Source organism: Sapajus apella, unplaced genomic scaffold, assembly GCF_009761245.1.
Source record: "Sapajus apella isolate SASKATOON/1434 unplaced genomic scaffold, GSC_monkey_1.0 scaffold43, whole genome shotgun sequence".
In the NCBI taxonomy this organism is placed as follows: Eukaryota; Metazoa; Chordata; class Mammalia; order Primates; family Cebidae; genus Sapajus; species Sapajus apella.
Genome location: NW_022436983.1, coordinates 16118913 through 16135463, shown reverse-complemented (window position 1 = coordinate 16135463; position 16551 = coordinate 16118913). Strand labels below are relative to the sequence as shown.

At 38.9% G+C, this 16551-nt stretch overlaps 1 protein-coding gene and 1 non-coding gene across 6 annotated transcripts in view; both read right to left on the bottom strand.

Annotated features, from left to right (window-relative positions):
- The window catches only part of KDM1A (lysine demethylase 1A), an 83447-nt gene that overhangs the window by 43555 nt on the left and 23341 nt on the right, over window positions 1-16551 (bottom strand). For 3 of the 5 annotated variants that reach the window (XM_032300753.1, XM_032300748.1, XM_032300749.1), the window contains exons 3-6: window positions 13172-13231; window positions 6066-6199; window positions 2344-2422; window positions 547-639 (exon numbers count right to left, since the gene is read on the bottom strand). In XM_032300753.1, coding sequence (XP_032156644.1) covers window positions 547-639; window positions 2344-2422; window positions 6066-6199; window positions 13172-13231 — 366 coding nt within the window. The remainder of the gene's footprint in view (window positions 1-546; window positions 640-2343; window positions 2423-6065; window positions 6200-13171; window positions 13232-16551) is intronic. The other 2 variants (XM_032300751.1, XM_032300752.1) reach the window with 1 other exon arrangement.
- On the bottom strand, window positions 10397-10537 carry LOC116566680. The gene has a single exon (XR_004275963.1). It is a non-coding gene; the product is annotated as a U4 spliceosomal RNA (small nuclear RNA).

Genomic DNA, 16551 nt, shown 5'->3' with positions numbered 1-16551 from the left:
CCATTACCTTAAGATTTATTTTCTCATTACCTCAGTCATGTGTTTTAGTATCTGTGATTCCTAGTTAACTGGTTAATAATCTGCTTCATTTACTTCACAATTATATTAGGACACATTCTATTCTACAGCAATTTCCTTTAACCTCTACCCTTGCATTCTTTAGTATCTCTTTTTGAAAAAAATGATTAAAGCATTTTTTTAAAAAAGCAACCATTAGCATAAAGAATGGGTCAATGAGAGAAAGACCTCAAATCTACTTGCAAAATGAACTCCTTTCATTTTGAACAAATTTTGTTGTTTTATTCTGTTTTTTAAATTGGAAATCCAGTAGCTTTTTCTAAGTAGATATCAAACTAGAAATCAAGGCGAATGCACATTAAGAGATTTTATTTTCAACTTGACTTACAAGAAGATTAACTTGGAAATATTTTTAAACATAGACTTAAGAATCAATATAAAATGCTAATGTCATCATAGACATAAAATACAGTCCTGAAACCATAACTTAAAAAGGTAAAATTTATTAGACAGGTAGGAGGTCCTTACTTGGTAGGGGTTTTATCCTTTTATAGATGCCAAAATTGATAAGACCATGACGCTCCAAATAACTGTGAACTCGGTGGACAAGCACAGTATCACCTACAGAATAAGTGGATTAAAAATATGGTTTTATTTTCAGCAGTTTAAACAATATGCTTCTAACTCTTCCATTTCCCCATCATCAAGTCCTTAAAAACATCTTTTCTTGGCCAGCGCAGTAGCTAATGCCTGTAATCCCAGCACTTTGGGAGGCTGAGGCAGGTGGATTGCCTGAGCTCAGAAGTTTGCAACCAGCCTAAGCAACATGGTGAAACCCGTCTCTACTAAAAAAAAAAAAATACAAAATATTAGCCGGGTGTGGCAGCATGTGCCTGTAGTCCCAGCTACTCGGGAGCCTGAGGCAAGAGAATTGCTTGAACCCAGGAGGTGGAGGTTGCAGTGAGCCAAGATCACACCGCTGCACTCCAGCCTGGGTAACAGAGCAAGACTCCATCTCAAAAAAATTAAAACCTTTCCATTAAACTTTAGGTTATGTGACTCCTTTTAAAAAGTAATTCTAAGGCTGGGGGTGGTGGCTCATACACGTAATCCTAGTGGCTTTGGGAGACTGAAGTGAGAGGATCAGTTGAGGTCAGGAGTTCAAGAGCAGCCTGGACAACACAGCAAGACCCTGTTTCTACAAAAAACAAAAAATTAGCCAGGCATGATGGTACATGCCCATAGTCCTAGTTACTCGGGGGGCAGAGGGAGGAGGATCGCCTGAGCCTAGGAGTTCCAGACTACAGGGAGTTATGACTGTATCACTTGCACTCTAGCCTGGGCAATAAAGTGAGATCAGGTCTCAGATAAATAAATGAATGGATGAATGAATGAATGTGATTCTTGGCCAAGTGCAGTGGCTCACATCTGTAATACGGCACTTTGGGAGACGAGGCAGGCGGATTGCTTGACCTCAGGAGTTCCAGACCAGCCTAGGCAACACAGTGAGACCTTGTCTCTACCAAAAAGTTTTAAAAACCAGCTGGGCATGGTGGCTGAAGTGGGAGGATCACTTGAGCCTGGCAGATCAAGGCTGCAGTAAGCTGTGAACATGCCACTGCACTCCAGCCTGGGCAACAGAGGGAGACCCTGTCAATCAATCAATCAATCAATTAATCAATCAATGTGATTCTTAGAACTATTAGTCCGTGAAGCAGACCAAAATGTATAACACATAATTTGGAATTGTATTGATTTAATTTTTAGTTTTTTTTGAGAGACAAGGGTCTCACTACGTTGTCCAGGCTGAACTCAAACTCCTGGGCTCAAGGAATTCTCCCACCTCAGCCTCCTGAGTAGCTGGGACTATAGGTGTACATCACTGTGTCTGTCTAATTTAGAATTTTAAAGAATTTCACACCACCACAGATGGAATGAGAATAAAACCAAACCTTCACAAAGTAGTTATAACAGTCATTTACTTTGGCAAAAACATCACAAGACATTGTTGGTGGTAAGTGGGAATAAGAAAACCAGATAGCAAGCCAATGAAGTGCTAAAGTATTCCACGGATCAAAGCTAGACAACAGGTCTAGGAAGAGTACTTAGCAATCTCTTGCATTCATCTGTTAACACAATTTCAAGGGCAGAAAATGAATAAAAACATAGAAAGCAGGTTTTCTATAAAATTTATTTTTACACAGCACAAGGTGAAACAAAATGGAAATATGAATGAAATAATTAATTATCAAGGAACCATTAGGCTCCTAGAAGAACATATCAACAATCCAGTACAAAACTAGTCCTTCTGAACACACTACTTACTGTTATAAGGTGCTTCTAATTGTTGGAGAGTAGCCTCAAATGTCAGTTGAATCTTTGGATTATCCAACCACAACTGCAACTGCATTTAAATGACATAAATTGTATTACATACAAATAGACATATGCCATTTGACCATCTTTAAAATCATCTTTTGGTTGGCTGCAGTGGCTCACACCTATAATCCCAGCAGTTTGGGAGGCTGAGGCAGAAGGATCACTTGAGCCCGGGAGTTCGAGACCAGCTTAGGCAATATAGTGAGACCTCATTTCCACTAAAAATATAAAAATTGGCTGGGTATGGTGGCACATGCCTGTAGTCCCACCTACTCAGGAGGCTAAGGCAGAAGGATTGCCTGAGCCCAGGACATCCAGGCTGCAGCTAGCCATGATCGTACCATTGTACTTCAGCCTGGACAACAGAGCAAAAGCCTGTCTCAAAAAGTAAAAATAAATAAAATCATCCTTTTAACTTTAAGGCCCCAGACATGGGCTTCCCTTTAATTAAAACAGTGAGGTTATACTCCTAACAGAAACTGATGAAACACAAAACCATATCAAATAAGTAAATTACTGAAGAAGCTGGGGTTATTTAGCCTAAAAGAGAAAACCACCTAGTAACTTGCCAAGTCCATACTGCTAGCAGGGAGCAACTAGCATTTAAACCTGGGTTATATGACTCCAGAGATACTAAATAGATAAAATCTACAAAATCTAATGATCAACTAGATATGTTGAGGTTGGGGAGAAAGGTGTCAAGGACAGCGCCTCCATTTTGGTACAACTAAGCGAGCTGGTATGCCAGACGCTGAATGGAATCACTGAAAGAAGAAATAAGATAATGAGTTTAGCTCCAAGACAACAAGAAGAGATATAAAATAGCTGGATATAAAGCCTGGAGCTCAGAAAAGAGAAAAGGTCTGGAGTCATCTGCTTATGGTAATAACTGAAGTCAAATGCATTGAAAAGGGTTCCTAGAAGAGAAATCATGGCGAGAGGAGAACCACCTTGGGAGTTGGTTCAGGTAATGGCCGATTGTTAGGGATCACCCTACAAAACAATCAGAGAAGACAACCAGGGAGGCAGGAGAAAAAACAGAATACTGAGTTATCGAATCCAAGAAAGTACTGTGTTTAAGAAGAAAGGACCAGCCAGTTATTTCAAATATTGCTGGAAAAAAACAGTAAGATGAGGAATAAAAAATATTATGGTACAATCAATGGGCTCTAAAATGAATTCTCTTCAAAGTGAATATATACTTGCAAAACGCAAGACAAACTAAATACTACTACTATATTTAAATCTTTTTCTTTTTTTTTTTTTTGAGACAGAGTTTCGCTCTTGTTGCCCAGGCAAGTCACGCAGTGGCACAATCTTGGCTCACTGCAACCTCTGCCGCCCAGGTTCAAGCAATTCTCCTGCCTCGGCCTCCTGAGTAGCTGGGACTACAGGTGCCTGCCATCATGCCTGGCTAATATTTGTACTTTTTAAAAAATAGAGATGGGGTTTTGGCATGTTGCCCAGGCTGGTCTCGAACTCCTGACCTCAGGTGATCTACCCACCTCGTCCTCCCAAAATGCTGGGATTACAGGGGTTAGCCACTGCGCTGGGTCATATTTCGGTCTTAGCTAAAAATTAATAAAGACTGCTCCATAAGACAACTTTCAACCAGGAAGAGATTAATTTGGCTATATGTAAATAAACCAAATTACTAAGGGATTATGAACAAATCCGCACAGATATTCTACTCTGTGGCCACTGTAAAGTAAATAGATTTCCTCAAGTGCACGCTGAGCCCAAGTTCCTCACTCCCAACACAAGTCTTCCTTCTCCTCCTATAAAATAATGCTTAGGTCACACTCTAGTTCAATAATCTTAAAGTTGCGATTTTAAAGTACTATAGTTTAAGACTAGGAAATTGATAAAATTCTTGCAGCAGAGCTTGATTTATGTTCTGTTTCACAGCCAGAGACCACAAATCTAACATGGGGCAACCCTTCACCAAATCTGGAGTTTTGGTGAATCAGAGAAGACAGAGATAAATCCGCTGCTCGAATCTAAGTAAAAAGTGAAAACTTCCTTCAGATAAAACAAACAAAAAACCCCCAACAATTTTGCCCCCCTCCAAAAAATCCACTTGGAGCAAATGTTGATATGCTACACACAGAAACTGATTCAATTATAAGACAAATCAGCCTTAGACTACACACTAAGAATTTTCTGTTCATTTTTTAAAATACTCATCATCTTTTCTTCACTGTCTTTTCTGTTTTACAAAAACGCAGGATAATCAATTGCTCTAGCTAAATGACATTTAGCAATCCAAATTTAGCAGTGGTTTTGCAATCTAAAAGCCAAAATAAAGAAACTGGTGGTGGCTAAAAAGCAGACATATCCATGATCTCTCTGAGCTATATTCATATTCAAATTAGCTGAATCACGAAGTAAATTTCTTCTGCTTTGTATCACCCTAGAGTAACATGAGTATGTTCTGAATAGCACTTTTCCCTCGTCTACATACTCTATGGCTAAATAAGAATTCCTGATGAATAAAAGATATGAAAGAAAAATTTACAGAAGATATATAAATTACTAATGTGAAAAAGTAGTCAGTCTCAGTAGTAATCCAAGATATGAAAAAGAACTGAGATGGACTGGGCTCATAAAAGTAGCATAGATTATCACTGTTTTAATAAAAATGGCAGGGCAGTGGGGCTGTTGACTGGTTCAGCCTTTCTGGGAAGCGATCTGGCAATATGTACCAAAACTTTTAAAAAGTGTTCATAGCCCTTTGACAAGGTAGTTTTCCTCCTAGAACTCAATCATAAGGAAACAATAACCATAGGTAGAGTCAAGAATGCATAAGACTGTCCAGAGTTAATTATAATGAAGCAAAATTGGCCACAAATGTCCAGCAGTTAAATTATAACACAATTGTCAGACAAAATATTATGCAGATACTGAAGTTAAATCATTCAGCCAGAGGAAGAAGTTGAACAAGATGAGCAGAACAGGGTAAGGATTTCTCTTACCTTGAGCGGGAAGGACAAAGCGATTTTCTAAAAACATTTTTTAATGCTTAAATAAAGCTTTTTTGTGTGTGTTTTCTTTGTTTGTTTGTTTCTTTTTTTAGTGATGGAGTCTCACTCGGTTGCTAGGCTGGAGTGCAGTGGCACCATCTTGGCTCACTATAACCTCCACCTCCTGGGTTCAAGCAATTCTCCAGCCCCAGCCTCAGCCTCCTGAGTAGCTGGGATTACAGGTGTCCGCCATCATGCCTGGCTAACTATTGTATTTTTAATAAAGACAGGGTTTCACCATGTTGGTCAGGGTGGTCTCAAACCCCTGACCTTAGGTGATCCGCCTGCCTCAGCCACCCAAACTGCTGGGAATACAGGTGTGAGCCATTGTGCCTGGCCTAAATAAATATTCTTAATGTGTATTTATGAATATAGTATGGATTTATGTTGTATTTATGCTGTAAAGTATAAAAGGGATCCAAAAGAATGTATCCAAGAAGGATCTCAATTTTATGAAAACAAAAATTATATATACATTTTTTAAATACCCAAAGGAAAAATAACTATTAACAATGCTTATCTCTGGGAAATAGTATTACAGATAATTTTAAAAGTCTTCCTTCCCTTTCTGTTTTTCCCATATTCTCTATCAAAGCCATATGTACTTGTTATATTCCAGGTGAAAAACCTGACATGGAAACTTACTGTGCGGTTTCTAATGAACAGAAAAACTTTCTGGGTCTGCTGTGGTCCACTGATAATATCTGGAAAACAGGCTGCTTCTTGAGAAGTCATTCGGTCATGAGGAAGTCGGCTCTGGAAAGCTGCTCCCTCCACACCTAACGAAGAAAGCAAAGGACATCCAGGAAAAGCGCAAGTGAATACAAAACAGGGGTAGTAATAATGCTCAAACTCCTTTGCCTCATTCACAGACTGATTTTTTTTAAAACTTTTCAATTGTCTCAATAGCTGAAACTTCCTTAGATATTAGCCACCTGTATGAGCTTAACATTCCAAAGTTTATACTTTACTGAAACAATATACCTTATAGGAAAAGGCATTTAGAATAGCTTCTTCATCCATAAATTTGCCATATTAGATGATCTAATTAAAATTAGCACTACTGACACAATAAAATTTAAAACTAAAGAACCGGAATAAAGGAAAATGCACTAACAGGAAAGTGAAAAAAAGAAGCCATGGAGTGAAAAGCACAATCCCATGCCTTCTTTCAGAATTATAGCATGAAACAGAAAGATGATGCTGGGGTTTAATAATCAACAGCAGAAAACCACAATCCCATCAATAGTACCATCCATTAGTAATCATAATTCAACGCTGGTAAGCAGTGAGAGAAATTAAGCAGACAGTAAGAAGAATGCAAGGAATTTATCTTTTCTGACAGAAACATTAGAAATGCTTTACTATATACTACAAGTAAAATATTACTACATATACTATATAACATATGCATACAGTGTATACATACACTATACACTGCAAGTAAAATATGTTACTTTCTTTTTTATTTTGAGACAGAATTTCGTTCTTTTTCCCCAGGCTGGATGGAGTACAGTGGTGCAGTCTCAGCTCACTGCAACCTCACAAACAACCTCTGCTTCCAGGTTCAAGCAATTCTCCTGCCTCAGCCTCCTGAGTAAATGGAATTACAGGCATCTGCCAACACACCCAGCTAATTTTTTTTTTTGTATTTTTAGTAGAGATGGGGTTTCACTGCATTGGCTAGGCTCGTCTCGAACTCCTGACCTCAGGTGATCCACCCACCTCGGCCTCCCAAAAATATGTTATTTTCAAACTTTTAATTAATTGGGTATTGTATTGATAGTTTTATAAATTGGTAGATAAGTACATCTTTATAAGGTGATCTTAAAAACACAAGCACAGGGCCAGGCGGAGTGGCTCACACCTGTAATCCCAGCAGTTTGGGAGGCCAAGGTGGGCAGATCACAAGGTCAGGATATCGAGACCTTCCTGGCCAACATGGTGAAACCCCATCTCTACTAAAATATAAAAAATTAGCTGGGCGTGCTGGCACGCACCTATAGTCCCAGCTGCTTGGGAGGCTGAAGCGGGAGAATTGCTTAAACCCAGGAGGCAGAGAGTGCACTGTGCTGAGATCACGCCACTGCACTCCACCCTGGCAACAGAGCAAGATCCTATCTTTAAAAAAAAAAAAAAAAAAAAAAAAAGCACAATAAATGCAAATGTATTTATAAGATCACCTTATAGATGTATTTATCCACCAGCTTATAAAACTATAAAACTATCAAGACTCAATTTAAAGAGTTGCAAAATTCCATACCATTTAAGTAATTATATGTAAATAACAAAATAGGCACCAGATATCCATAGACAATCTTTTTCTTTTTTTGAGAGGGACACTCACTCTGTTGCCCAGGCTGGAATGCAGTGGTGCAATCCTGGCTCACTGCAACCTTTGCTTCCCAGGTTCAAGGAATTCTTCTGCCTCAGCCTCCCGAGTAGCCGGGACTACAGGCGTATGCCTGGCTAATTCTTTTTCGTAGAGATGGGGTTTCCCCATGCTGGCCAGGCTGGTCTTGAACTCCTAGCCTCAAATGATCCACCCGCTTTGGCCTCCCAAAGTGCTGGGATTACAGGCATAAGGCACCATACTCAGACCATATATAATCATTTAAAGCACATAAAACAAGAAGTTGGAAGCACTGATAATGAAAGCAAAACTAACACAAAGGCATTATTAGTAAGATTAGGAGAGTAAAAAAAAGGCAGGTAAAGATGTAATTCAGAAAAGTATAGCTAAGCTATTAAGGAGTCTGTTTCACAGAGACATTCAAATGGCAAACACTACCTAGAAAAAAACCACGTTTAACAAGTGGTCAAGCAAAAATGCCTAATGCTAATTATGGGCCACACATTAAGAAATACTATTCTTAGAGACAAAGAGAAAAAGCTATGCATCCTCTGTGGATAAATGAGGGCATAAACACTGTGTCTCATGTTACTAAATCAACAATCCTTACAATTAATCCATACCTAAAATTAAAGACTGTCAGAACAATTTATTCCTTAGGCAAAAAAAAAAAAAAAAAAAAAAAAAAAAAAAAAATTAAGAGCCATATTGTAGGTGGAGCATGAAATTAAGGCAGGAAAAGAAGAAATGCTTACTACTGTGGATACAGTTTATTTCAGTAATGTGAAATTTTCTAAAACTATATGGCTTTGATGTCCCCAGCCCCCATTCCCAAATCAAAATAAATAAAACCTGAAAACAAAAAAGCAAGACCAAAAATATCTCACATTTTAAGGAACTTATCTACAGATTAATTCTGAGTATCTGAACTAAATATCTTTAAGTAGGTTACTTCTTACTTCTAAATATCTCTAAGTAGGTATAATTCTTAAGTGTATACTATTAACATGAAAATCAATTATCTCTATTAAATTCCACTTCTCCCTGTCAAAAATGGGAGTTTTCTTTCTTAGCTATATTATCTTCCATACATTTAGTAAGTAGTCATTGAATATCCTACTGCAAAATACTATTTTTCAATAACAGAAAATACCAAATTTTATAGTACATCTGGTTTCTTCCTTACTGCAGATGTTCTTTTTTGTGGGAGTGATACAGGGTCTCCCTCTGTTACCCAGGCTCCTGGAGCACAGTGGCACCATCTTGCACTGCAACCTTCGCCTTCTGAGCTCAAGTAGCTAGGCTGCCTCAGTCTCCCAAGTAGCTGGGACTACAGGTGCAAGACACTATGTTCAACTAATTTTTTTATATTTTGTAGAGATGGGGTTTCACCATGTTGCCCAGGCTGGTCTCAAACTCTTGAGCTCAAGCAATATACCATCTTGGCCTCCCAAAGTGCTGGGATTGCAGGCATGAGACACTGCACCTGGCCTCAGGTTTTTTTTGTTGTTTTATTAATTTTATTTTTTTTTGAGACGGGGTCTTGCTCTGTCGCCCAGGCTGGAGTGCACTGGCATGATCTCAGCTCACTGCAACCTCTGCCTCCCGAGTTCAGGCAATTCTCCTGCCTCAGCCTCCCAAGTAGCTGGGATTACAGGTGTGTGCCACTACACCGGGCTAATTTTTGTATGTTCAGTAGAGATGAGATTTCACCATGGTGGCCAGGCTGGTCTCAAACTCCTGACCTCAGGTGATCTGCCCACCTGCCTCCCAAAGTGCTGGGATTACAGGCATGAGCCACCGTGCCTGGCTCTCAGATGTTCTTATAAAAAATCACTCTAATGTAGTTGGCTAATTTGGGGAATTTTTGAGAATATGCAATGATTTAAAAATGTTATTTAAATGTCAGCAGTTTCAAAGTATCTTTAAATCAAACACCAGAAGTTTAAACAAAGGCATTTAAAGAAACTAAACGTGGTGATACTAATGTATGCTTGGACTAATACTCTTCATGTCTATCTTCGAAACAGCATCTTAAAAACTAGCTATTCTCAATACTCTGATATCATTTTTAAAAATGAAAAATGGTCTCTAAAAACTCTCAATAATTATTTCCTTCTCTTTGATTTTTAGCGATACTTATTTTAAGGAATGAAGACCATTATCAAAACCAGGGTCAAAAGCCTGCAAGATAAAAAGCTAACCTTGGCCGGGCGCAGTGGCTCAAGCCTGTAATCCCAGCACTTTGGGAGGCGGAGGCGGGTGGATCACGAGGTCAAGAGATCGAGACCAACCTGGTCAACATGGTGAAACCCCGTCTCTACCAAAAATACAAAAAAATTAGCTGGGCATGGTGGTGCATGCCTGTAATCCCAGCTACTGAGGAGGCTGAGGCAGGAGAATTGCCTGAACCCAGGAGGCGGAGGTTGCGGTGAGCCGAGATCGCGCCATTGCACTCCAGCCTGGGTAACATGAGTGAAACTCCATCTCAACAAAAAAAAAAAAAAAAGCTAACCTTTTCTTAAAGAAACAAAATGTATGTTAATTTGTAACATAAACTGTTGAGAAGCTAAATCAAAACGTCCTTTTTTTTTTTTTTTTTTTTTTTTTTTTAAATTATCAGTCTCCATAGAGACCATCAAAAATTGCCAGTGCCGACTGTATTGCAAGTCGTCACGGCGGGGTACAGGGAAAAGTTTTCAATTAGCAATAATCACTCCTCAGATAAACCTCATTGGCTGTGACACTGCCACTGCGCAAAGCTCAAAACATCCTTCTTATAGGATAGTACCAAAATGAAGTAATAGACACCACTTTGGATAATCTAACTCATGAGTACCTATGTCTTTCAGACGAAAAACCTTTTAGGATACAAATGATTTTAATAACATCCTAAAAGTACCAACAGTACACATTAATTCAGAAGTAATTTATACTGGTTCTAATAGTTGTGTACTTTGGTGTTTGTGTTTTCCATTAAGTAAAGGAATCTGGTATTCTGAAAATTTAGAATGTTTCCAAAATATTGTCTTTGAAACATTCTAAAATTATTAAAAAGCTCCACGATTGCCTATATACCAGCTTGGTCTTCTGTTCAATTTGTTCCTGCTCACCACCTTTATACAGGAAATCCCAGCATCACCTTTCAGAATGTAGTCACGCTAAAGCAGAACTGCCCTTTCTAATGGTCTGACTGGCTTCTACTTTCTCTGAAAATATAGTAAATGTAGTTAAATATTTGAAGGAATAATTTAGACCTTTTTTTTTTTTTTGGGTAGAGACAGGGTTTCACCATGTTGGCCACGCTGGTCTCAAACTCCTGACCTCATGATCCACCTGCCTCAGCCTCACAAAGTGCTAGGATTACAGGTGTGAGCCACTGTACCTGGCCAATTTAGACCTTTGGAAGTAGGTTAATTAGAAGGAGAAAAACTGGGAGTGGCAGGTGAGATGACAGGTCTTCTATTCTATTAAATAATTTCCTCCTGATTCTGGTACAATGTAGGCAGCATCTTGACAGCAGTAAGGTAAACAGAGATATAAAAATTAACAAAGAAAAGAAGGCCTCCACAAGAGTTACTTGCCTTTGATTTTTAAAATCAAGTACATAACTATAACTAGATTTCTAGTGTGAAAACAAAAGCCTGATGCAATCTACATATTAAATACTTTATTTTAAAGGATTCTAAGGGTATAAGGAATAGCCTTTGCACTAAGCAGCAAGATCCCTGGGTTTTCCTTCTCCAGAACTGCTGGTGCATTGTTGGTCAATTTATTTAATTCTTTGGGTTTCAGATCCTAATCCATAAAACAGGGGAGATACAATACTGTTTGAAGGCAGGAAGTGAGACAAGATGACCTCAAGTTCTCTTCTAGCTCTAAGATTTAGGATGTGTACACCAACTTGAGGTGGATTTTAAGAAGTAAAGACATGATCCTGGCACCAAGATACCCATGAGGGTCATCTGGCTTTAAGAGAAGAATGTTGATCTCTTACAAGCACGTTTCTAACCTTGATTGATTATTTCACAAATGCATGCTTCTGAACACGACAAAGACCTGAAGAGAGATCTTGAAGGGTTTAGAACAGTCACCACCATTCCTAGCAACACTTAAAGTTCATGTTCTACTAACAGTAATCAGCAACATTACTGTTTTATATGAAAGTCTGCTTTTACTTTCAGCAATATATGATATTGTTTACTTATGCAAAAGAGCAAATAGTCACGTAAAAACAAAACAAAAAACAAGAAAACCTGATTTCTTTCTTCAAGATTAAAACTCTAAAGGCTATTGCTGATCTTCAACAGTTCCATGGAAGATCTAATTGTGAGTCACTTGATGAAAGGCATTCTTGAAGGTTTACATGCCACAGATACACTCTGAATGGGGTTTAATTCTGCTAAGATAACTGATTATCAACCTGCAATCTTTGGGACATCATTTTTAAAAGTCTACTCCTAACATGCTGGATCCCCTAACTACTAATTGCTGTATTAACAATGAACTATCTTTGATTCAAGAGAGTAAATACAAATAGTCCCAGGACCTGTTATATGCAAACTGCAAGAGACAAATAATTTTAAAGTAGACTTAAGACAGCTGAAAAATGACAACCTCCAAAAGTTACGTAGCGCCTATTCCAATTCTATCAAAACATATCTATGAACCAGCTTTGAACAATTGGAACAAAAACATCCTTCAAGAGGTAAAGGATGAAATCCAGATATGTTATTTTGGATGGCTGGGTTAAATTTTAACTGTGCCAGATGGTGGCCCCTACAAATTCTTTTACCTTTTCCTAGAAGTAGAAATCTCATACTGTTTGGTCTGAACAGAAGAAGTATTTCAAACAGACTTTTCAAAAGACATTTTCACATGAGAAACAAAATGTTTAAACTGAAGAATGATTGACTATGTAATGTTGAAAAAACGTACCCAATACCATGTAACAACCATTTTTAAAAAGATGTCACTTGGCCACATGGTTCCTGACTAGTCCTAGAATGCCCCTCAGTCTTTTCTAAGACTTGTGAGCCTGTGGCATTTCCTCTCTGTGTATACTGCTGTATTTCCCTTTAAGGGTCCCATGATTCCTAAGTCTATGTTTTATATCATGTTTACTATTAATATAAAGGCTGCTGGGGAGAAAAGTACCCGCCATCTCCTCGAAAACACAAAGAGTGGAGGGCTGAGATCGGCCTGAGGACTTCAAAAGGTTTTGCTTGCCTTTGTTCTGGCTACACTCTCTCCTACAATACTACTATGTCCTGTGCGTTAAATTTCACCTGCGCTTCTGGCTACAATGTGGATACCACAGCCAAAAACACTTGCAAGCATCAATTCCTGACTTGGCGGCTCTTGCTACTAAGTGGCAAGCATCTAATGCCACCCTCACCTGATGCTTGGCCGTCTCCATACCCTCCAGAACTGTCGTCTTGAAGTCCTCCTGCTTGCCCTGTGGAAGGAAAGAGGAGAACTCAGGGACCTTACTCCATAAATTCGGATAATATCTGGACATAAAGGCCTAATAGTTGGCGACTCATGAATTCACCACCAACTAGTAAACCCATCTTCAGAGAGCTCCTTCTTCTGGAATCAAGGCCCAGGGAATTACATCATAGTCTTCCATTTTCTGGTCAGGAAGTTTCAACTTTACATGCTGATTCTTGTTGAAAGGCAGTGGAACAAAGTACATAGTATTTCTAATCACTAAATCCTTGCTGTCAGTCTTATTTAATATTAATAGTCTGGATAGGGGAAAATAGATGCCAAGGGTCTTTTACTAATGGTTGCTAGACTGAAAATGGAGGTGACATAGACTCTAGAACCTGGAGTTGCATTTCAGCATCTCAACTTAATATCCCTTCAACTTTCTAATTTTAATGAAAAATTCTCTCCTTCACTTCAAAGCAGGGAGTATAACTAAAAGACTTAGTCCCCAAAGAAGTTTCATGTACTATAATCAGTAGACACTACTACAGCTAAATATGCCAGTGCTTCCTAAATAAAACTAAAGGATACACAATAAGACACTCTGTACACATGTGCCAAGCAGTGTAGATAAACACACACTTGTGGGAACATACAGGAAGGCAGGCAAGATCTTGGATCTTCCGCTTCATGCTATATAACAAGCTTTGTCAAGAAATTTTCCTCATTGATTAACATGTAGAAGCAACTTCAAGAAAAGAATCAAAGCTTGAAAATTCAATCTGAAATGGAATAGACTGACTTCTGAACTCTTCCAAAATCTACCATCAAGACAGATGTTACAATGCTCTTAAGCTTCTAGTCACCTGGTACACTACAAGAAAATGAACATGATCTTTGGAAGATATAAACCACTACCTTCCAATGATCTAAATAAACTCAGACAAGCTTCATTAAACAGTTTATTTTAAAATAAACACCCCAATAAGAAAGTGGATTGATTATTCCACCATTTGAGTTAGAAGGGAACAAAGAGAATAAGAAGGTATTTAGATATAGGAAATTATTTCTAACAGTGATATTAGAATGTGTTACTCTGTTGTGAAGGTAGAATAGAATCTCATTCTAAACTTGTTCCACTATGCTCTTGTCTGAACGGTCCTTAAGATTACTATGCTCCTCAGACAAGGCCCAAGGTATACTTGTTTATAGCCCTTGGAAAAGGGTTTACAATCATGAAGAGAAGATCAGCTTACTAGATCCATCTGCAAACTTATCTCGAAAATATACGTCCTACATTTTAAACTGTATGATAAAGTTTAAATCAGATACATTCGTTCTTAGTAAATTCTGGATTTATTCATAAAAAATACTTTGTAGAGCTGGGCACAGTGGCTCACGCCTGTAATCCCAGAACTCTGGGAGGCCAAGGTGGGTGGATCACTTGAGGTCAGGAATTCAAGACCAACCTGGCCAACATGGTGAAACCCCGTCTCTACTAAAAATAATAATAATAAAAAAAAACTAGCCAGGTGTGGTGGCACTTGCCTGTAATCCCAGCTACTTGGGATGCTGAGGCAGAAGAATCACTTGAACCCAGGAGGTAGAGGTTGCAAAGAGCCAAGACTGTGCCACTGTACTCCAGCGTGGGCGACAGAGTGAGATTTCGTCTCAAAAAGGAAAAAAAAAAAATTATATATATATTTCATAGGGTTTCAAAAAATATTGTCATTTTTTTGTTTGGTTCCAAATAGAGCAAGACTGGATCAGAAAACTGAATTGTATTTGGGAAAGAAAAAGCAGGGAGGGATTCAGAACAATGAAACAGTTTCCAAGAATCACATTTAAGATTCCAAATAACACAGCTCTTCTCTTTCCAATTATGTTTATGACTTGGCAAAAATAAAAGTAACAATCTCTTGTCACGAAGGTATCTCACCACTACTAAAAACTTAGATAAAAAAAGAAAAACAACAAAAAACTCAAAAAACACACTTTCTTTTTTTTTTTTTTTTTTTTTAGACGCAGTTTCTCTCTTGTTACCCAGGCTGGAGTGCAATGGCGCGATCTCGGCTCACCGCAACCTCCGCCTCCTGGGTTCAGGCAATTCTCCTGCCTCAGCCTCCTGAGTAGCTGGGATTACAGGCACGCACCACCATGCCCAGCTAATGTTTTGTATTTTTAGTAGAGACGGGGTTTCACCATGTTGACCAGGATGGTCTCGATCTCTTGACCTCGTGATCCACCCGCCTCGGCCTCCCAAAGTGCTGGGACTACAGGCTTGAGCCACCGCGCCCGGCCAGAAAACACATTTTCAAGCTAGCTTGAGTCTGAATTACTTTATCTTTCCTATTTCTATCATTTTTCTTCTTTTCCAACTATTATACATGTCACGCAATGAACTCATTAATTTAACCTACAGGTAGCTCTTGACTGATTTTTGTATGTGACTCAATGGTGCTTTGACTCACAAAAAAATATGGTTTTCTTACCCGACTTGCATACTCAACAGGTTAACAAGAACAAAAGAGCAACGAAGCAGTCTTTTTTGTCTTCTGGTTTTGAAGAAAGGAATTTTAAAACTTCTTTAAAAAGATACTGTATTCTTTGGCTGGGTGTGGTGGCTCATACCTGTAATTCCAGCACTTTGGGAGGCCAAGGTGGGTGGATCACAAGGTCAGGAGTTCAAGACCAGACTGGCCAACATGGTGAAACCCCATCTCTACTAAAAAATAAAAAAATTAGCTGGGCATGGTGGCTCGTGCCTGTAATCCCGCCTACTTGGGAGGCAGAGGTAGGAGAATTGCTTGAACCAGGACCCGGGAGGTAGAAGTTGCAGTGAGCTGAGATCATGCCATTGCACTCTAGCCTGGGCTAGAGAGTGAGACTCCATCTAAAAAAAAAAAATAAAAAAAAAAAAAGAAAAAAAAAAAAAAGATACTGTTTTTTTTAATTTAAAAAATAGGAGAGATACAGAAAATATTCAATACCCTGGGAAGATTTTTAAAGGGATCCCATAACAACAAAATGTCAAAAAAGAAATCAAACTCCAGGCCAGGAATGGTGGCTCATGAGGTCAGGAGTTCAAGACCAGTCTGACCAACATGGTGAAACCCTGTCTCTACTAAAAATACAAAAATTAGCCCGGCGTGGGGTGTGCACCTGTAATCCCAGCTACTCAGGAGGCTGAGGTGGGAGAATCACTTGAACCTGGGAGGCAGGGGTTGCAGTGAGCTGAGATGGCGCCACTGCACTCCAGCTTGGGCGACAGAGCAAGACTCTGTTTCAAAAGAGAGAGAGAGAGAGAGAGAGAGAGAGAGAGAGAGAGAGAGAGAGAGAGAGAGA